The sequence below is a fragment of the Strix uralensis genome, chromosome 4 (genome assembly GCF_047716275.1).
Source record: "Strix uralensis isolate ZFMK-TIS-50842 chromosome 4, bStrUra1, whole genome shotgun sequence".
NCBI lineage: Eukaryota > Metazoa > Chordata > Aves > Strigiformes > Strigidae > Strix > Strix uralensis.
The window spans coordinates 17,375,585-17,398,966 of NC_133975.1; the positions used below are offsets into that span (position 1 = coordinate 17,375,585).

Genomic DNA, 23,382 nt, shown 5'->3' on the forward strand with positions numbered 1-23,382 from the left:
TCCGGAGCACTCAGTAATACTGAAGAGACTCATGCAGGAAAGATGTGCTGTAAATTGTCTTCCAAAAACAGTACTAATGAAAAAACACAAACAGTCTGTGCGTTCTGTAAATACCCATGCCACAACAGTAACATGCATGACACAAACATCCCTATACATCTGTACATGCTGTGAAGAAATTAATATAAATTCTTAATGAATACTTTTGATCCAACACAGTTAAAACAAACCGAAAAGAACAGTAGTTATAAATTATCTCAAGAACATCTTGCTAAGCTTACTTCCCAGATATCTCAAAAATGTCAAAATCGTTACAACTGTCCCCTGACTATAAGTGTCTTTGGAAGAGACTTCTCAACAATGTATTAAATAAAGCCCAAACTGACCTGAACAACTGGATAAAAACAGGAATATAAATCACAAGGAAACATTCCTGTTATCTCTCATTAAAAAAGCAGAGATTTTCAGTGCTGTAGGACTGTAACAGTTCTGTATGTATTTCTTTAACTATTTGTTTCAATATCCCCCCCCAGTAACAATTATGCTAGTTAATACAAGAAAACACCTTCATTTTCAGGCTTACATTTTTCTGTCGACTGCTAACAAGGTCAAATGCAAGACTGGCTCTGTATTCACTGTAGACCTGGAAAAAATCCAGCACATCAGATGTGTGATTAATTTGTTATCACATTTTACAGAAGCAGAGATATTAATAAAATATTTCTGTATAAATATTATACACACTTATGCACAAACTGATGTAGTCAAAGCCAGTTTTTCTGAGGTCTAATTGCACCCTTCAACAGATGAGCCTCTATAGAGTAACTTGCATATATATATATATAAAACAAACAAGACTATGCTATGTTTTAGGAATTGAATGAGACTTTATAAAGCATTTACTGAATTTGAGGATCATCAGAAACACGAAGTAAAAGAAATCATGTTTACTTTGTTCCTACAGTTCATAATTTGCATTAAGCTACATGAAAGGTAGCACTGGGATCAAATTAAACAAATGAGAGAGCTTATTTTTATACCAAGCAAGTGATCTCATGAAAAAAGCAAATTGTATCAGAAGATGAATGAAGCTTTTCTTCCTCTTTAAAACAGTTCTGCATATTAAGACAGAAAAGCATCTATTTTAAGGAAAAGTGGCAGGGCAACTTGCACTGCAGGTGTTCAAAACTTCTGAAAAAAGTATGACCTAGCAACAATAAATCTTCAGAACTTCATACAAAAAATACAAAGTTTGTTAAATGAACCTTGCAAAATTGTCACTCACTACCCCTATCCTCCAGCTGTTTCAGCACACTGAAGCATGCTACAGCTTTGGCTAGCATGACTTCATTATTGCTCTTTTCCACACTCTCTATATGAAAGTAGGGCATACATAAATGCCTCCAGCATGAGGGAGCTTATTAAGTACACCTATTAGACTTGTTTCTATATCGTAAAACGTAGGTACTTCAGAAAAAGATAGCACTTCCAAGTTCTGATCTTGTTTCCTGAAAAGTGGTTTTAATAGTGCAAAAACCGCTAATTCATCTCTCACAAATATATCAAGTGTATTTGAATTCACACAACATGCAAGACAAATGGCCAACGTATCATGCACGACATACAAAAAGTAATCTCATCTACTACTTTAAAAGAAGGACTGCATAATATATACAGCCTAAGAAATTTCAGGAGTGGGAAACTACTTCAAATTACTGCTCCAGGGACAGTGGAAAAATCTATCTCTGATTTCAGATTCCATCTATTTTTCCTAAAGTCTGAATTTTAACCTACAATCCATTCTGTTAGGAAAAAGTACAAGCTCTGTCTAGACTGTAGAACAAGTAACCTTCTGTCAATTTAACCAGTGGTCACCTCACAAAATGATCTGCCAGTTATGCAAACTGCAGTTATTACATGAACTGTTACACAACACTTTCAATAATTTATGGATCTGGAACTACCTATTTAGAGGCAGAGGTGTTTGTTCCACATTATAAAGACCCTCAGAAGCATACTGTATCAGGAAATTACCAAGCTTTCCCAAATGATATCCTATGTATGAAAACAACAATTTTCAGATTTTCTGCACTGGAATCAATTTTAATATTTTAAAAAATATGAACAAAATAAACAACTTAAAATAGCACTCAGCATTTCAAACAGGATACCTACATCTGCTGTGATGTCATTGAATTTTGTTATAAAGGCATGTTTCACAATATCCACCGCAATTTCTGAAGCAACCACCATGCAAACATCTGGGAATAACACCCAAAGATGATCTGAAGGTTGGGAAGAAACAAGTTAGGCTGATTAATTTGATGCCAGTATACAAACCAAAAATTACAACACTTTTGCTCAACAGTGAAAAATCTTCAAGAGCCTGAAGAGTGTGTAACTCTGCATCACCACTCAGCATGTATTGTGCAAGTCCTTGCTTAGTCCATTGCTATACTATACAATCACGCCACAGGATCAGGTTCCAAAGCCTTTACTTCGTAAAGCTTTATCTCTACAAGGAAGACAATCTTTGCACATATTATATAGGTGTTCAGTGTGTACGAGGAATAGACAGAGCTCCTGCAGTTTTAGATGCTTAAGGTAAAATTCAGGTGGACTGGTAACATTCAAGCAAAATATACCACACAGCTCAGGGCTCAAAATTATTAAAACAAAGTTTTGATAAAGTAAAATCCAAATTTTGCTCAATATTTATTCAATATGGTATTAAAATTCTAAGCATAATCAATATTAAAATATGAATGGAAATTTTCACATAATCTTCTATCAAACTTCAATCTCACTAGCCTCACAAAATAAAATTCTCTAGGGGATCCTTCATCCTCAATGTACTCCAAGGAAAGAAAAGGGCTGAGAAGACACTACTTGAAACATAAATGCATGTTAGTAGCATTACAGCATACACTTTTAGCAGAAAGGATATAGAGTCACTCTTACAAAAAAGCCAGAAATCGAAAAACAAGAATCTCAGGTATGTGACAAATGAAGATTCCTCAATTAAATGTCCTGGTTACCCTTATCTTTCAGATCGAAGAAAGAAGCAAGAGATACAGTTGTCAGCACAGGAATGTCATTTTGTATTTAATTTTTTACTAGTTTACTCACCTGGATTCCATGAGAACTGTTCCATATTTCTTAGACATACAATTAGTAGCAGCACGTAATTGGTGAACCTCTCCTTTATATCTAGTTAAAAAAAAAAGCCATCAACTCCAAAGAACCTATGTATGCAAATAAATGTTATCTACTCATTCTGAGGTTCTATGATTTATTAAGTCTTGGATTAGACAATCTTTTCCACAAATTATTTGACAGATTTTAGGGGAAGAGATGCTAGGTATCTCACTATGGACAGGATCTCTGCACTGTACTGTGGCGTAACTGCAGGTCCATCCAATGCTACATCAACCTGGGGTTCCCAGCATCAGAACAGACTTAAGTTATGACTTGCTGTCACCTTTTCTAATATGTTAATAAAAGTCATCTTTCTTGATAAAGTTTGTGCATTTCTTGTGGGATTCAAAAAGAATCACCACCTCCTGGTGCAAAAATGAAGACAATACACCTGTTTGTCATTTCAAGTTATTAGCAAGGCAAATTTTATTTTCTACAGATCACAGATACCCAAGATATACTGGGTCCAATAGTAGGGGAAAAAAATAAAAGTGTTTCAAGACAACTATTACACCTTATTTAGAAGGTTCCTACTAGTCTTTCACATTGCCACCTTAAAAGCAAACAGCAGGATACATCAGCTCTGTTATCAAAACTGTAAGAACTGTAACACAAAAGCAGTCCAACTTGAGACGGAGTCCTATGACTTGTCCTCCCAGACTAGGCAGAGCCTAATTTCCTAGTTTGATGCCCTATCTCCAGAAATGACCCGTACAGCTTGCTTCAGGAAGCATCACAGTTTTTAACATATTAAAAAACCTCCCTGAAATTGTATTATTGAGAAGTGCAGTAAAACCTAAAATGTAATGTCACCACAGATTAGCAAGCCTGAAGAAGTCTTTTTAGAAGACATAACTATTAGGAAAATCTGTGAAGATACTGTTATTGCCTGTGACACCTGTTAATAACCATGACCAATTTCTTTGTGGGCAAGTAATCTCCAAATCCAAAATATTAATTTCCTGAAGCACCTCAAATATTCGGTGGGATTCTACCTACTGGTTTTAGGACACAAGAGATAGAAATGTTCAGATGAACACGCAAGGATTAAGCTGGCCAAAAAAATTTGGCTTTGACTTGTCTCAGCAGCTTCCATCATCTTAACTGACTACAGACCAACGACAATGTTCATGGCTGCAGTTACTATATTCTAGTATTATTCTATATTATATCATTCTATATCCCTCATTTAAAAAAAGAAGTTTCAAAATATCGGCAAGCCTGAAGGAAGGGAGCTAAAAGAAAAGAACAACTCCTCCAGGAGAGGGGAATGAAAAGCACACAAAATTCAAGAAGAATGAGACTGCATGCACACATGTAAAAAGGCACATTTTGGGATACATAAACTCATCTCTCAGTATGGTCTGGGGAAGGGTCAGAGGAAGCACAAGTTTCCAAACCAGAACAATGGCATATGTATGGGGGAAGAAACAAACAAATCCTTCAGTAAAATAAGTTTAAATACCAGAAAAAACAGGACATAGGTGAAGTTCTAACCCTAATTTTTTGGTTTCCTGCCAGTAACACTTCAACAAGTCAAGTAGGTTCTTCTATGCTTCTGAATTCACCAAATACTGCCCAAATTACCAGAATACAGTATTTTCTGATAAATCTAGTTATGAGATATCACTTGGCACTGCCACCAGTGGATTAACGTGCAGTCTAGCATTCCTTGATCTATATTCTCTACCACACCCATTAGTGACTGGAAAATAATCACTGAGTTTTCAGACTTTTGCCCAAAATCTCAAAGAGATTTCATCTTCTATTTCCCATGTTGCATACTTCCACACTGCCACAACACATCACTGATCAGCAACGTGTAAGACAACACACAGATCCCAGGAAGGTCTGTACAGATAGAAATTCTCAAGTGGGAAGGACCTTAATTCAGGCTTAAAGATTAAAGCATGTCCCGAGCCAATCCTTCAGACATTTATTACTTACTCAGTATATATTAGCTCACCAGTCAACAAGATTAAATTGAGAAGGGACATCTTTGGCTTAAATTTCCTCTTATGTTGTAATAATAAACATTTTTCCCCCCACTCATTTCTGAGACTGGATGACAGGCTGACACCTATTTTTCCCCCCTGCTTATTTTTCCTGTTCTCACTGGCCTCCCTTCTAATCTGTTATCTCTGCTGCCACAGCTGTTCAAGGCTGCTTGGAGTAAGAGGAATGAGTGAAGCTGCTCTGCTTCATCCTCGTCCCTCTCATCAACTGATTGTCAGAGGCACAAGCAAGGGAGAAAGGGCATTTTACAGCAGCTTCAACAGCAAACCCAAATGATTCAGAAACTAATTTCATTTCCCACCCGCAAGGACAAGCTTCAGAAATCCAAACCAACCAGTGGTAATCAGTCTTAAATCCCAATTAAAATTTCAGAATACAAAATATGCACCAATAATATTTCATCATTTATTATGAATTTATTTGATGTTGTATGTGTACTTTTTTTAAACAGGTGAGGAGAATTTCCTGTACCATGTACTGCCAGTTCTCAGATGATGTGGTGAACTATAGAACAAGTGAGGCTACATCCCTAAATTCACACATACAGACATCATGCTCTTGAAGAACAAAGGGAAAGTGAATTACTGTATTCGTGAATCTGGGGGAAGTGACAAGCCACCAGGGTTAGTGATCAGTTATAGAGAGTGCGGGTACTGGCAAAAGGAAGTGTCTCTATTCTGCTTTAGCATGACAAAGAGTAAAGTGGGAAGAAAAAGGGATCTCTGTTCTTCATTCTCCATCATGACAACCCTTAGTAACACTGATATAAGCCATTCGAACATATCCCACAAAATGTTGGTGACAAACATATCACAAACTATTTTTCAGTTAGAATACAGTACAGCTTTAATAACCCTTTCCATTTTAAGACAGGGTTAAATGACAGCCAAAACAACAGGCTGAGGCCATTTTAAATGGTCTTCAGCTACCTCCAGAAGCACATGATTAAGAAGTTTACTTTCTCACTGTTTACGCTCCTAAATGTTAAAGAACTGACATCTACCACTAATTCAAATATACTTATCACGCCGACTGGTCTCTTGTCAGCACATACCATGCACAGACTGCATGCTAATACCATGTTTAATCTCTACTCTTAATAGGGCTGGCCCTGAAGCCTAGCTGCACATCATACTATATACTCCCCACATATACACTATTTAGACTATATGATTAAGTTTTTCCAGTTTGCTTTAAAATATTTATTTCAGTATATTGGAAAGGGAAAGGAAGAATTGGACATTCCAGGACTTAGTACATCAGAATTTGGTGGTCATGTGTCAAAATCTAACCACAATATACCTTCTTCCATGAAGGTAAGTCATGTGTGCCTATTAGGGTTGTCATACGAATAGAGGTGGCAAATGTTTATTTCAAAGCCAGTAATATGCATATTGCCATAAATGCAATAGGGGAAAAAAGCAAGATGTACTTTTCTCTGTAGGTTCTCTGAAGTAAAGCCCAAAAAAGGATTGCACATAGCCAAATCAGATTTTAAATACTTTCACCCCACTTACATCAACCCTGCCATTCCATTTTGAGTGGAATTCTATACCCACATTAATGACACATTCTGAACTTCTATAAATCCTTCTGGAAAATGGAGTCATTCAGTTTAAAGGACCGATAGTAAGAGAGATCTGAAGTTTAATTGCTAATGTGTCAGAAGGTATCATCACTTTTAAAAAGCATGTAAATACTACAGAAATGCATATGATTGGAAATAAAGGATGTTCTTAGGACAACACTGCATCTAGTATGGACTAGTGTAATTAATTAGCCAATATCCCAAACAATTGATTACTGAACTCCTTCAGGAAGGACCTGAACTCTGAAGAACTTGGGTACTTTGCAGTGGTAACTAACAAGAAGGGCAGTGAGATCCCAGGAACAGAAGTGGCACTTCTACTCTCATGGGAAGAAAATAGTCTTTAGAACACCTAGTTATTTCCTTCCAGATTCCTTGACACATCATGCAGGCATCCTTAATCAGGAAGTAAAAAATAATTTTGACCATGTTAATGGTACTGTTTATATGTTTAGATCAAAAGCTGGTTATAAACCATAGTGTGTAAGAAGTGGAACAACATTTTTTGGTTTACATCTCAGCAGATTCTAAGTAACTCTAGTGACAACTACCTCTTAATAAGTGACCAAAGCACAAGAAAGGATCAAAGACTGAACAAGGAATCATCAAGGAGGCACCAATCTTAAATGTACTCTTGCCCCCAAATCCCTGATCCTTAAATTCAACAACTGGATTAGAATTATGGTATTAAGAAGCCTAAAGCCACATTTAGAAAGCAGTCTGAATTCCAGATACCAAAGGTAAAAATAAAGGCTGTTCAATAAGTCAGGAACAAAGCAGAAAGAACAGAATTAAGGAAAAAAGAAATTATAAAGCAAAAACCTGAAATTCCTAGAGCTTCAGAAGAAATGTTAAAATTTTGAGATGAGATATTTAAAAATCAAGGAATAATCTGGCCAAACAGCCAACAGCAAATAACATAATGCACTGCACCTAATGTACGTATGAGGTACAACTGTGTTTTGTGAAAAATTTAGTTTAGAGCACAGCTTGAAATTAAAATAAGACCTTTAAAAGTATAAAGGAAGGCAGCATGCTGGGCTTTCAACAATGACGAAAGAGCTTCTCTTTACAATTTTGGTCTCCTACAAAATTAGCTTACAGATATCTATTCAAAAAAGAGAATATACTATTTAAATTCAGGGAAGTATTTCTTCCTGCTTCAACGAAGTTTTATGTCTCCTGTATAGAAGTCTTTTCCAACGGCCACAGTGTTTAGATTGCCTGGGTGTACATAAGTTTCTCAGTAAAAGCCAGGGTGACAATGCAAAAGTAGTTTTGCTGCAGCTGACAAACCAAAGCTGCAGGAGCCTGTATGGATGAAATCACAGATTCTGTAGCTACAGTCTCAAGCAGTTATACAAACCCCAAGATCTCTGTTGACCTCCTGCACCTAAAAGATAATAGGTTTGGTTTTATTAGGTAACCGTGTAATCAGTGTATAACTCATGGTCTGTTCAATTAGTTATTATGTAGATGATTCACAGTTCTTTTAGACCTGACATTTTAATGAATTAACTGTTACAGCAGAATTTTAAATGGCTATACAATGGTGAGAAGGATCGCTGACTCCACTGACCCCAAGTCCAGAACCAGAAATATTGGGAAAAATAGTACAGCCACACATCAGTTTGCTATCCACAAGCCAGTGCTGAGCACAGTGCCACGTGAAAAGGATTTCACGATTTCCAGATCTAAACTGGTAGCTTAGTGGCACTTCATATCCTGGTGTCTTGCTATGCAGCATCTTCAATACCATGCAGAGTTCTGCAAGGTATTTCAATACACGGTATCAGACATGTCTTAGAAAGTACAACTGGAACAGTTCATTTCTATTTTCACACTTCTATTCACAAGATTACTTGCTTTTGAATTCTATTTGTAGCAACCTCTCTGGAACACAATGTCTAGTCTTGAGGTCACTGATATCTTCTTTTTCTCCTAGTTCATATTTTTCTTTTGATTAACATGTTAGATAAGGAAGTTTTACCTATTCATGACAAGTTCCTCAGATGCCTCTATGAGATTGACCTTATTTTCTTCCCCCTAAGAATTAGTATATTTAACTTCTGTGTACTAATAAGTACCTTTTGACAGAATTCAAACCACATGTTTGAGACAACAGTAATATTTTGAGCAGAGCCCCAGAAAAGGTGGGGCAAGGGAGCATCCATTCAGTCTGTCTAAGCTTAATCAGCTACTGTTGCCATGTTACCTTACAGCAGATACTGCAGACCTGAGAAAAAGCTGGAACAAACCAAGAGAAAGGTGGGAAATATATGGAGGAACCTATATTTAGTGCTTTATTTTAGCAATTTAGTTCACTCCAGGTATGAAGTTTAAGCATATTGTGCTCCAGGATGCACAAGTGTAAGGAACTGAAAGAATTAATGCCTCAAACATTCATTGATGCAGAAAACCTCAATGACAAGCTGTGACCTTTGTGATTAGTGTAAGGAATGCTGCCCAAGGAAGTGCGGAGTGTATCAAAGGATTCACGTCCCCCACTCCCTTGAGGCTGCGTTGTCAGATTCCTTGGATAAGTCTCAAAGGGGGGAACTGTAGCCTTGTAGCCCGCACAAATGTTTCTCATCAAGCACAAGGACCACTGATCACTGGCTCTATTGCGTAAGCCCAATACTTTGTGGCTCTATTGTGTAAGCCTAATACCATGCAGACCTTGCTAAACGGGTAAGAGGCGAGCACGACCACAGACTCAACTGGACAAGTAGGTTGGTGCACTCCATTCTCCCTCGACGCATGCTCAGAACCCATGCTCCACCTTCCCCCCACTCTCTCATGGAAATGACTTCATGAAATACCTGCCTCTGTCTAGTATGCTAATCAACCGATAAGATGAACTTAAAAAGGTGACAGAACACTTTGCTGTGTGTGCACCCACCACCCAAGATCACTGGACCTGAGACAAACTGGAATCTGGGGTGGTCATCCAGATTTCTTTGACTCTCTTTCTCTCTCTTCCTTTTCTTTCCTTACAGATTTATAAGAGACCACATTACTTATTATCCTTTTCCAAGTTTAAATTGTTTCCTACCACAAGTAAAACATTTTAATTGGTCGCTTGGTTCATTTCACCTTAATTTAACCTGAGGGGATCACAGAACCTTTACAACTCTCTGGGCTCTCCAATGTGGTCACAACAACAAGGCACTCCAAAGGCTAACTGGAAGCTCAGTCCACAGTACCAGACTAGCCTTAGTTCTAGGGGTAGGATATAGCGTTGGCACAGCATGCCTATGCAAGATGCACTGCCATTTCAGCTGCAGGAAATAAAACATTTAAAGGATAACAAAGTTATCAGAATACATGAACTGAAGCACTGATCCATCCTTACTGAAGCTGTGATGCAGTAAATCTGTTCAAGTTCAAAAGAGGTGAAAATCTCTCCTAAAAACCTGTTTACATTATTTATCTATGAGAAGAAAAACACTGCTATTTATAACCATACTAAGAAGTGTTCCAGCAAAAGTTATCTGTTTGAAGGGAATAAATGAGTTTGTTTTGTGCACTCTTCTATGTGTGTACTCACCTGCTTCCATCCTGGTATAACGAATGCTGGTATAATGAATGGCATCACTTTTTCCAACAAGTGATAAAGAGAGACCTGATATTGCTATTACGGGTCTTCAATAATAATGTCTAGCAATAAAATATTGATATACATTTCTTCTACCATACTATTGCAGGTGCTTTTTATGGAGAAAATTACTAGCCATTTCTAAGAGCAGTCCCTCATTTATTTCAAGACTTAAAATCAAGAAAGAGGCCTCATCCTGAAGTAGGAAAGTTAGGTATATACTTACAACTATTTTCTGGGAGTATTGTGATTTATGAAAGAAAATTTAAGAAAACTCATCTATGTTTTCCATCAATATTTTAGTAAACATCACTTTTAGATGTTCTCACTGTAAATTTAAATAAATTTAATTTTTAAAATATAAGTATTTAAATCTTGGAAACAAAAATACTTACTATTAACACAGAATAAACATCAACCCAGCTGGGAAGATCAGTTTTTTTGGTTTTTAAGAACTTCTATGAGGTAGATTAAAATTTAGTGCTAATTTTTCTGTTATGTGATATATTTTAAGATTTTATGTAAATAGTCTTTCATTCAAAGCATCACAAAATAATTGCCATTTAACATTTGCATGTAATATCATTGAAGTTTGCAGATGAATTTGAAAAAAAACTAAAACCAATCACATCAATAGCCAGAATTCAAAACCTGAAGCAAGCCTGCTGAAAGTTTAACTCTTGATAAAAAAATCCAAATAATTATTTTTAAATAAGCAGCTACATTATATTAACCTATTGAACATTTGAGTTTTCCGATTTAAAAAACTAGGAGTTGGAATGAAAAAATATATTCTATTTTGTTTGCTTACCCATATAAATAGCTTTGACCAAAAAAGTCATATGCACAAAAACCAGAAATATGCTCTAAGATCAGAAGATATTACAAGCAAAGAAGCTCTAGTACAACCTTAAAGTGTAATCTTTCCTATTAGTTTTGAAACCAAGAATTCAACAAATATTTCAGATGGCTGATACCAGTATTAGAAAGAACCTCCATCAAAGCACACCTGTAACAGCTTTTCCTCAGTAGACATACTGAGTAAGAGTTCCCAAATTTCATACTAAGCAGCAACACAGTTAAGAAGTGCCAGAGGCATAACACGTTTCCTAAGTACCCTCTACTACTATCTTGATCGCATGTCAAAAGTTAGTAATCTCTGGTATTTCCTTCATAAGCCAGCTACTTCATCTTTACATTCTTTTTGGCAAGGGGGAAAGTATTTCAAGATCCATTCTCCCAACTGCCAAACAACATGCATTCCAAGATCAATGTCAACATAGCACACTACAAAGTCAACTTTTTGGAATCAGAACACTTCAGACACTTTGAAGCATGGGTATGTTGAATACCATATCTTAAAGCTTAAATTTGTATTTAATAACAACTTTAGCACACAGCCAATAGGTTGTTTTAGCACCTCAAATGAAAACCAGCCATTTAAGCAAAAACAGTATTCCTAGAAGTGGAATTCCAGTTTTGTCCTACTGAACCAAACAGTAATAGAGGAGATGAGGAATTCAAGTCAGAATGCTCAAATTCACCAAGGTAAAGCTGTTTTAACAACAATATTAAATAAATGAATAAATTAAAAAAAAAAAATCAGCCTCTCAATTCACATTTTCACCTGATTAGCACAGCTATACATACCGCTATTTGACATTTGAAAAAGATTGTTCTTCTCAAACTTCTTGAAAACACTTCCTTTTATTTCAACAAACTGCAATTTTTAAAAACAGTTAGTTAGTTTTTTATTGATAAAAAACCTGATATAAACAAATCGGACAACCAAATAATATACAAATAGACATATGATTCACAAAGATGAAATATGTTAAAAAAATTAGGGTAGCTATATAACAAAGCTACATACTTACGTTATTGGACATCATGATGGTAAGCAGTGATTTATTGTGGGAGTTGAAGGCCACATTAAGGGTTGTTGCTTGAACCATTATAAGAATAGCATGCAGGACTAGATAGCAGGGTTAAGGAAGCATATTTGGAAATAATTTCCCCGCACAACAGTATTGAACAGCACCAAAACTGTAACTTCCTATTTTGTTTCCAAGTTTAGCAAAAAAGTTTCTATCTCCCTGTTAACTGGATTTACAGCAAGACAGTACTTTACCTATGCAATGTACCCACAGTGCTTTGTAACGTGTTAATTTTTTCTTGTTTTAAAAGAGCCCAATGACATTAGTCATGAGAAAGAGCAATACAACCTGAAGGAAAAAAATCTGAGACAAAGAAAGATTCAGAATTAGACTAAAGATTTCAGAGAAAACAGGGGTAAGTACAAGAATTCTAAATTCATCACAACATCTGTCTCTTTACATATAATTTTCATCAGTTCACAGTAAGGTTACTTCACACTGAACTCATCTGCATCCTGAATATTCATTAGTTTATCCCTTCATTTGAATAAAATGTTCTCAAGCTAGATGTTTGCAGCATTCCACTAAATAACAAAACCCCACTGTCTCCAAGACCCTATGACCCAAAATACTCAAATACAAATCTGAAATCAAAGGTTCCATGAACTATCCAATTACTGTTTTTCATTTTACTACACATTAGGTTTTAAAAAAATCTGTCTACTACTGCAGTGGTATACCATTATGAAGGTTTTTGGTTTTTTTTAAACAGGTTAAAAGGCTTTTTCATTCATTTAAAAAACCTGCAGTACTGCTTACCTGAAAGGAACACTGATTTAGGAATACTATGAATTTTTCAAATATATTAAAATAAATTAATGCAGAGCAATTACTCTGTAATTTAATTTAGAAAATTTGGCAATTTATTGAAGAAAAAGGATACAGACATAGAGCACTGCCATGAAGAAGTGAGGAATCACACCTATGTGAGCTCTTTTTCTTTCCTTAGGTTCTGTAGCTGTCCAATAAAGAGCATCCAAAATATCTTGTCCAAATGAAGAAAACAGACGATCAGCCACCTAAACAGGAAGAACTTTTTACTGCCTTAAAAGCAATGTTTTTCTCTCCAACACTTGAATATGACACCGTAAGTACAGCTCAACCTAAAAATGTTTCACATATTTATCACTCTCCGTCTCTTGCTCATTCCATTTCCCTCTGGATTTCACAGTGATATTGTTCCTTTTGTATACTCAGCAGTTACTTTCCCCCTCAAAGTTACCATCCCCTTTTCACCAGTATTTACAATATATAAACATGTAGTGTTATCTTAGATGCTTCCTTGAAAGACATCCAAGCACAGTTCAAACTTCAGCCTTTGATAATTAGTATGGAAATTAATTAGGGAAAATTAGTTTGAAAAACCTACAAACATCTGAAGTGTAACCCAAAGAACATATGCACAAGTAAGAAAAAAACCTAGCAGTAATTCTAAAAAGAGGAGGAACATCAACAGCAGTCTGAGCTTGTAATTCAATACCACAGCAAGAAAGGTGACATGGCGTTCCACCAGTTCTCAACCCTTCATCAGCAAGCATGTAAAACTGAAGAGCATTACAAGGAAAGACTTCTTCCTGCTTATACACTGCAGTTCAGTAATTTTAGAACTAAGCTGCATAGGACATCAAAAATAGCACTTCAAAAATTAAATTTGGTATCACAAGGCACGTGTCAGGCTGAAAAAAAGAGGTATCTTTCATTGCTTACTAACTCAATCAGATGGAAATAGTTAAATATGAAAAATTATCTCTACTTAATAAAGACCACTGATATTTCCTCTTACTGCAATTTTGAACGTGTTAAAACAACAGGAGGCAATATAGAACTAAGCGCATGATGTACCTGCAAATATTGAACCATACCTATTAACTAGAAAATAAGTTCTTGGGATGACATAAGTAAACCTAGACTTGGTGTCATTTCTCAGCTTTGTTAATTAAGAGTTCTGAAGGTAAAGATATTGAAGAGAGAGAAGTCCTTTAACTTATTCAAGCCAACATTTATTGAAGTTTCCTAAAATATGAAGGCTGAATTAAAATAATTTTTTACTGGATGCCTCAAGTAAACTGTACTACATGCTACTCTAAGCATCACCTATGAAATAAAATTAACAAAAACATGAGCTGACAATTTATTATAAATCTGAAGTTCAAACACCCATCAGTTTGAGAGATATTTACAGTGGTATTGTTTTCGGCTTTTAAATTTTATAAATTAAGGTGGTCTGCATTACTTGGTTCCTGCTCATTGTGATGACCCATTGAAGAATTACACCTGGTGCAGTAACACCAACTACAGAATGCTCGGAGTTTGGTAAGTTTTTGTTCACAATATTGTGAGGGTTTTAATAGATAAAATGGTGGTTTTACCTTCCTTTTTATTTAAGCAGTCCTTGTTTCTTAGCTGACAGGACAGAAAACATTAAAACCCACCACACAATATTGTTGCTTGCTTTTCCAAATATGACTTACCTAAACCCTACATGCCGGCTCCAGGCTCCAGCAGAATTCCGTGGTGAGTGCTGTCACCAGCATAACGCACACTGGGGCTTCACAAGGAGCAGGAGCCGGTGGGTCTGAATCTAAAAAAAGAAAAGTGTCATTTAAGCCACATGTGCTGAATGCTCCCCTTAGGCTATCTATATGGAGCATTCAGCACATAATTGGAAGATTTTGCATTCCTCATATCTGTCCAGGACAATATTCCCTGGACTTGCCAACAGCCGAAAACATTAGGACATTGTAAACATCTCTGTTGTTCGGTAATTTAACCAAATTAAAAAGATCTTCCTATTTCGAAAACTTGTGAAAATGTAAAGTTTACTACTTTAAAAAAAAGTGTACTTAACAGTTCCTTAGAACACTTTGCTTGCATTAGTAGCAAAGACTTATAACAAAATTCACTGAAGTAGTTTAAGCAAGCCAATATTCAAACTGTTGAAAGCTGCCTATCAACCAAGTCCTTCAGTGGGATCCCAGGACATTTTCTGCCAATACTGTGGCTGCAACCTACCACAGTAAAAAAGCCCCTTAAAAAATACACCCTCTGCTTGGCATGTGGGGTTTCACAAGACACCATGGAAATTAAATACTGTTTCCAACTTCAAAGTCTAATGCATTTTTTTGAATAACTATGAGTGGTAGCAGACTTCCCCCTTTCCTAAAGAAAAGGAACTCGGGCAGCACTTCTTAGTTGAGACACACACTTTTGGTTCTGCCAAATGTAGCAAAGAAATTCAACTCTTCATTCAAAATGGAATGACACATGGCTTCCAATTCACAGCAAAGACTGCAGCCTCTTTTCAGATTACGTGGTAAGCACATAGTGCTGTACTTTCTCAGCTTTAAGAGAAGTGACTTGAAGTGGTCTTGAAATAAAGAGAAATGACTATTTTGAGCACATGGATTTATTTAGTAAGTGATAATTTCTCACAGATTATGGAACTATATATGGATGAATACTTCCCAACACAACTAAAATCCACATAGTAACTCAGTGCCAATTTAATATTTCTACATGTTTTTCAGCAACTCTAAAATAGAAGGAAACAAAACCCTGTGCATAAACAACTGAGGTGGTCTGTCTGATATTTATTTCATTTAGGATAATGAAGTGTGTTCCTTATGCAATATTTTCATATTTTATGAGGAAAGAGCAAATGTCTTTAGACAAAATATTCAGATTTTGCACAAAGTGTAGCCCCATTTTAGCAGTCTTCAAAGGTATAACAGACGTTCAAACAAGGATTAACATGTTATTCAGAGATCACAGAATCCTAGTAGAGTAACTTTTGTGTACAAAGCTCTGAGTCCTTCTAAGAGATTGTATTCCTACTATGTCCTATATTTGCAGGATGGAGATAAGACTGTATCTATTAAAACATTTACTTTGTGAATCATCAATCACAGAATTGCAATTAAAAGTCTCCTACAGAAACAATTTTTTTTCCCCAGAATTTCTCTTTTATCTTACCTACCAAACCACAATTTCCTTTTCTTGTTTCACTGTATTCATTCAACTTACTGTTTATGTACTCAGACTTTTTTATGCTAGCCAGGACTGAGACAGGTTAAGCAGTAACGTGTCCTAGCTTACAACGAAAGCTCTACTTCCATAACGAAGAATTAAAAAACAAATTCCATGTCTTCTACCACCTTCATTCTCTGCTCTCTCTCAGGATCTTACCACTACTTCCAATCAATAGTATCTACTTTTGTCAGTAAGGTCAAAACCTCATTCATTTCACTTCTTGCATTTCAGTTTAAGATATGTCTTCTTCCATTTCCAGTTCTCAATTTTCATTCAACTAAATTAATAAGCTCCAGGAATTAGGCAATATGAAACAGTATCTACAAAACTTATTTTTCACAAACCTGTCTGTTTCACTGCATCTAGGTTTATTAATACGGGTGTGTGCACATTTATGAGAACACGAGATATTCTAAGTACAAATACTGTAATACAATATTTTAGACAGTCTGAAAAAAGCATGCTCGATATTCTGATGCCAACATTCTTACCTCAAGCATGTTATAGATGATGTAGAGCTTTATGACAGACTGTCCCCTTATCAGATGATACATCATAGAGTAGTCAACATAGTGCATCATGAAGTAGCAGATGACCAATATAACTCCTTTGAGAATGTCACATACCTGAGCAGGTTGTAGCAAACGTCTATCACTGAAATACAAAGGCCAAAAAGTTCCACTAAGTGTCATATATCCACAAAATACCAATGTTACCAAGTCAATAGGAATTTATAGAAGCTGTTAATCAAAGATGTAATTTGATGTAGTTTATTACTGCCCCTTCCCCTGCCCCTCAGTCCAACACACAAGAAACACCACGACAGTAATACACATTAACAGATCACGCTCCTGAACAGGACCACATTCTCTTATCTGCCACATCCATTTAAGTTAAAATACTGTATTTCTTGGGTAAGAGCTCCCACTGGTTAAGAACCTTTTGCATGCACGTCCTTTGGCTTTTAATTTACCTTCCCTCTTCCAGCCAATTCTACATATCATTTTGACTTCCTCAGTTACAGAAATTGTATTTGCTATAACCAAAAGAAAAGGAAATTAAGTATTCATCTCCAGTTTCAGTATAATGAACCAGATGCTAAGGAATAGGTACTAAATGCAATTCCGTATCTTCTTTTAGCTCTAAGCTCTGCAGCAATAAGTGCAAACAATTTGACATCAGAGTCTGAGGTTGATCTTGAACCAATGCAGAAGCTTTCTACCTACAGTCCCATAACTAATCCAGAAGACTAAATGAATCATTACACAATTTCATCCTATAAACTAAAACTACAGGAAGAAAGTAGCTTTGTCTCAATTGCCACAATAGCAGCCTTAAGCATAACGAATTGGCAAGGCAGTATTTACTTGTCTATTTACTTAGTTTAGTGTTAATGGGATGGAAAGCATTTTAAAAGTCTTCAAAGTAAATCAAAAGGTTATCTGAGAATTAAATACAAAAAAATAGGGAAACAATTTCTATTACAGGTATTTCTTTTTAATATACACTGAAAGGCTTGTGCAGAAGTTAATGTTTCACAGAAGTCAGAATCAATTAGCAGAATGCAAGTTATGAATTTTCATTTTCTGTATTCTTAAAATCAGTAAGTTATCCAGAGATTAGACAATAGTCCCATTAATTTTTTTCTAAACAGGTTATCAGTTTAAGTTGGTAAAAAATTCATGCTATTTTTAAAAAAACATCTGAACAATTACTTATGACCTCTAGGAGTCAAGACATTCTACAGACCCTGCAGACAAGTCAGAAATCCCAGCCACCTGACTCATTCTATTTAAATACATCAGAGCTAGAGTGTTATACTTCAGGTTTCTTTGTTGTCTTCCATTCAAAAGAAAAAAGCCCTGAAGACAGCATTCATGCATTATAACACTCATGGAACCACACAGTGTCATTCTACAATGGGCAAATATATCATGCTCATTCTGGGCGTATAGCACGGAAGTTTCCAGAACTCTCACATTTACAGTATTACACCTTGAACACAGAGCAACTGCTCCTTTTGTTATATACTTTTTACTGCATAATCTGTATTCTGAATAATAGAATTCAACCCGGTCCAGCACACCAGAATTGCTTAGAGTGGCTTTCTCACCCTAAGAGACATTTTCTTGCTCTCAGAAGTCATCCAGTAACAGTAAGCACACCGCATTTTATTTAAGACCAAGTCCTTGACAAAAGCCTTGGTGAATTTTCTTCGTTCTCCCCCCCCCATTGGGTTTTAACTGAAAACACCAATTTAAAACTTGAAGAAAACTGAAAATGTCCATTTTTCAGCACATCCAGTATTTGCCTGCTGCTTAAAGAACCTATGACTATGCTCTTGCATGACACACAAAAAATGCACTCTCTCCAGCCTGAAAAATCACAATTTGAAAGTTTATTGCCCTATTTAACTACATCTGACTTAAATTATTATACTTATTTAAATATATTAGCATATATTGAAGCATGTTTATGATTATGATTACCATTCATACACTGAGTAACACAGCATGTTCCCTTTTCTCCAACCTACTTCAATTTTGGAAGCATACTCACAACATTTCAGTATGACACCCCAGGCCAACACTCATACTTGGCAATACAGATTGGGATAAAGTAGTAAAGGTATTATTACTCCACAGCAGTAATGCCAGGTCTTAGCATTTGAAAGAGAGAATCAGAATTTGTTGCTCAGAATATTAGCATCTTCATTATTCCAGCCAATACCTACCTTATCACTAGAGAAGTAGTGAGTACCTGGTAGAGAAAACCTGACTAGCAAAAGTCACCCACTATGTTTTAAGTTTGGGATGATCTCTTGTTGAAACACACTAGTAAGCAAAACCCGTTTATGAAGTTTCTGAAACAGTCCAGAAAGATTCTCACAGGAAAATGCTCTGATATCCACAAATCAATACACACTGCAAATTATCATGTTAAATATTTTCTAGCTTACAAATAACATCAAAGATGCTCAACCACCAGTACAGTCACAAGTCGCAGTTATTCTGTACTGTTAACCCTATCAGTCTTCTGCTTATGTTGATTTTCATCAATATGACTATACTCAACTGAGTAAAACCAACTCAGGAGAAGCTGATGTAAAAGTGGATTGCAACCACCACAGGGAAATACAAACTCTAAGAACAAACTACACACAAACAAGAGTAAAACTGCTCTTCTAAAAGTGCCCTCAACTCTGAAAACTAACTCAGGAGAACAATGCCATATGAAGGTGCATCCAAACTTTCACACAGCATCCTATACACCGGAAAGACAAAGATATTTTGAGAATGTGATGCGTACAGAACAAACTGAGCATCACTAGGGTTCAATTCAAATGCTGCCCAAAAGGGTCAAATCAACTATACTTGACTGCCATGTCTTGCAGGAATTAAGTTTTTGTAGAACAGAGTACATTCAAACAGTGTTTTTAGACAATTTTACCTCTCGAAGTGACTTGGATTTAGTTTCTCAGTAGTATAGAGATCTAGAAAAAACTGCAGCAAATACTCCGTTTTTTCCCCTGATGTTTTAACTAAAATTACACTCTATTAATGTTTTATTCAAAGCTGTGCAATAACTTCTTGTGCTTCTCATCCACATGAGAAGCAGAACCAACAGTAATGCTGTGACAACTTCTTCTAAACACATCTTTAAAAGGAGTTGCAAAAATATCGTTACCATTTCAATTTACTCAGTTTGATGACAGAAGAGCTGTTAGCATCTCTAAACCCTCGTCAGTACAAAGGATTACTGCAAAGGTTGAGTACAGAAAACTGCTTTCTAGAATGCAAAAAGAGTAAGAAGATCCCGGCATTTAAAATACATTCCCGTGTTCTTTCATTGTACACTAAGACTGTCCCTTCACACTGACTAGGCAAGTAATCTACGGTCTACAATTAACATGTTTCCAATTGAGACATATTAACCATGACTACTGCATAAATCCACAAAAGCACTTCTATTGCAGCAGAATCCTTTTCCACTCTGGCTAATAATATTTACAAAAGGATTTTGAGGTGTGGTTCTGAATATAATATAAGGGATAATTATTTCCCACAAAGACAAGGAAATGGATTAAGTCTAATGATTTGACACCTTTTGGCAAATACACAGAACTAACTGCAAAGCCTGCAGTTATGAAATTATGCAGTTTTAGTATATGATCAGGCTCACATTGGTTCAATCTGTATTTGTCACAAATCATTCCTATCCTTCGCATTAAACTGTTTAATACATATAAACACACATAGGCTGATGGAATTTTATGCCTGTCATAAAAAGTCTTAGCCTACCCACTACACAAATTACATTTTCTGCATTCATTTTTCTCAATATATGTTTCTAGTTATTGTCTCCAGTAACTACTCATTGCCAACACTGGAAAGTACTTTCAGAACAATCTTGAGCACGAAGTAATGAGACCTTGTGATTTATATCATATACAAATTCATAATGATGTATTCATCCACACCACGAGTACTACAGAATCTCAAAAAAAAAAAACCCAAAGAAAAAAGCTGGTATCAGCCAAGATATGACAACTACACAGAGGGTCAAGAAACAAACAAGAAATACATAGCATAGTGCTGATAATACTTTCAATATCTCATTTGAAAGTAGGGAGTCAAGAAGTAAGAACTACACAATACTGAGCTACTGTACAATTCTAGAAACCATTTTAACAGATATTTGAGAAGTTGAAACAGCTTAGCTCGTTTCAAAAGACATTGTATTTTTTACAGTCGTGCATGAAGTGTGACAATACGAAGGAAAGATTTCACATGAAAATGTTACGGGTGTTTTCATGCGTGAGAAAAGGAGAACAATAAATAAAGAGCATAACTATCTTACTTTATATTTAATAATTCCAGTTATAAAACAGCAAAATGTAGAATTTTTCTATAGAAATCAGTTGGTCTTTTCCTTCAAAGCTATCCCACACATACAGTGATGATGCAGAAGTGAATTAAATATTAACATTCTCCCAGCCTTAGTGAACTCTGCTCTTAAAAGAGCCTTTGTCCAAGATGCAGTTCCTCTAATATCCTACTGGATTCTAGAAATAATGTTATATGAATTATTTCACAATTTGGCTGATTACACAGCTGAATATAATTTAAATTACAACTTTCACATCTCATAAACCAGTAAATATGTGGATTCAGGGCATTTGGACTGTCCTTGAAATGCACCTTAAGATACACAATTTCTATCTTTTCATCTAATTATTTTCTGCCATTATTCCATTATTACTTCTAACATTTTTGCTAGAGGTTATGGTCTCCAAGATGCTCTTTACAGAATTTTACAAGTGGTTTCATTATGCTAAGCCTCAAGTTCCCACATTTAGCTGTAAAGACTAGACTACCAAGGAATCAAATTTTTAAATTAAACTTCTTCAAAGTACCTTAATAGTAAAGAGTAAGGCTTATCCATTCTTTCTGTTATCCACTACATAAAATCTTGTACTGCTTTACTATTAGTAGCACTAAATACACTGAGCAGATTAAACATGACATGATCCTTCAACCTGCATGATTGAAGAGCAAAAAATCCAAGCATTCCTCTACAGATAAATGCTCTCACAACTCTCTCACACTGTAACACTAACTAGCAAATTAAGACAACACAGAAAAAACACACATGGGGACTTCAATATTGTACAGCATGTACTTAAGATGTTCAAACTCCTCAGCCTTTGGGTACACTTACCATTACATCTACTAACTGACAGAAAATCTCCACTGAAAGAACCCCTTATGCCTCCAAATAATATAATTATACAAATGCATGCTTAAGGGGATATACAAGCTTATTATTCATTTTAATATAAGAAACTGATGTGCGAGCCTTAATACTATACCTCCCTACTCCGCCACAGCATGCTTCTGTTTCAGCCCAGTCAATTAACAAAAGAAGCAGCATGCCAAGCTCAATGCTTATCACACAGTGTCTGAGGCAGTTGAAAGTGAAACTGTGGTAAAATTTATACAGTGCACTGACTGACATCAACCAAGAACTAGGAACTGAGAAAACCAGTCTGTTACAGAAAAAAATTACTTTTCTCAACACAACACATAAGCTCAAGGTTTACATGCTTCAGGCTTTCTAGTTTATTGTTTATCTACCTTGAGATGCATTTCGGAAGTGTACATCCAAGTCTTTCCTCTGTTTAGAAAACAATTGGATCTGTTTATGTCCTCCCCCCTTAGAAAGCTAAATCCACGCAAGTTCCATTATAAAGAGTTAGGAAGAATTACTTTGCTATTCTATAAAATTAAATTAAAATACTATCAAATTAGAATACTACCAAATACTCTGGCTACACACAAATTTGTTCTATACATTTTAGGAACAACGGCAACAAAAATATTTTTTTTTTCCATGATTACTTGTGGCATTTGTAAGAAGATCCACTCTAAGTGTTACAAAATTAAGAGTCAAACTTACTTCAAGATATACATAAAACAGCTACCCAGTGAAAAACAATTTGCTGTGAAAAACAGTGTTCATCATAAGCAATCTCCTCAGACAAGTGAAACCTTAAGGAACTAGTTACCTGAGTGTCATTTTCAGGGTATGTCTATCTGAGACCATACTTGAAAGGTCATGAGCCACATTTCATGTAGTAATAAGAGTTCTGTCTCCATCTACTGGTTGAAAAACATTAGGTTCAATCATTCGTAAGGGCTATGACCATACAAATGGTCATGCTACTGATACATGAAGTTTGGGACTGTTTCAACTGAACATCATGTTGGATTTCACAGTATTTTTCCTTTAAGTTATTAAAGAAGCAGAACAGCTCAAGGCTTTAAGTGTACTGGCATCTACCCCACCAATCCTCTTTTTGTTTCAACAGCCGTACAATTAAAGTTACTTAGCAGTAAGTAGAGTATTATTAAAAATAAATCACAGTTTACTGATATTTGGCTTTAATATGTTACAAATCACAAGTAGCTAATGCATGTTTGCTTAAGTGACTGACAAAAAAAACAACATATGGT

The 23,382-nt window shown here is 35.7% G+C and overlaps 1 protein-coding gene across 16 annotated transcripts in view; it reads right to left on the reverse strand.

Moving 5' to 3' along the window:
• The window catches only part of TAPT1 (transmembrane anterior posterior transformation 1), a 50,635-nt gene that overhangs the window by 11,179 nt on the left and 16,074 nt on the right, over window positions 1-23,382 (reverse strand). For all 16 annotated transcript variants that reach the window (XR_012628648.1, XM_074865832.1, XM_074865830.1 and 13 more), the window contains 7 exons: window positions 16,858-17,020; window positions 13,221-13,356; window positions 12,278-12,375; window positions 12,051-12,120; window positions 3,130-3,210; window positions 2,176-2,285; window positions 584-643 (listed from right to left, as the gene is read on the reverse strand). Coding sequence is in view for 15 of the 16 variants with exons in the window: in XM_074865832.1 (XP_074721933.1) it covers window positions 584-643; window positions 2,176-2,285; window positions 3,130-3,210; window positions 12,051-12,120; window positions 12,278-12,375; window positions 13,221-13,356; window positions 16,858-17,020 (718 nt within the window). In the remaining variant the exon portion in view is untranslated. The remainder of the gene's footprint in view (window positions 1-583; window positions 644-2,175; window positions 2,286-3,129; window positions 3,211-12,050; window positions 12,121-12,277; window positions 12,376-13,220; window positions 13,357-16,857; window positions 17,021-23,382) is intronic.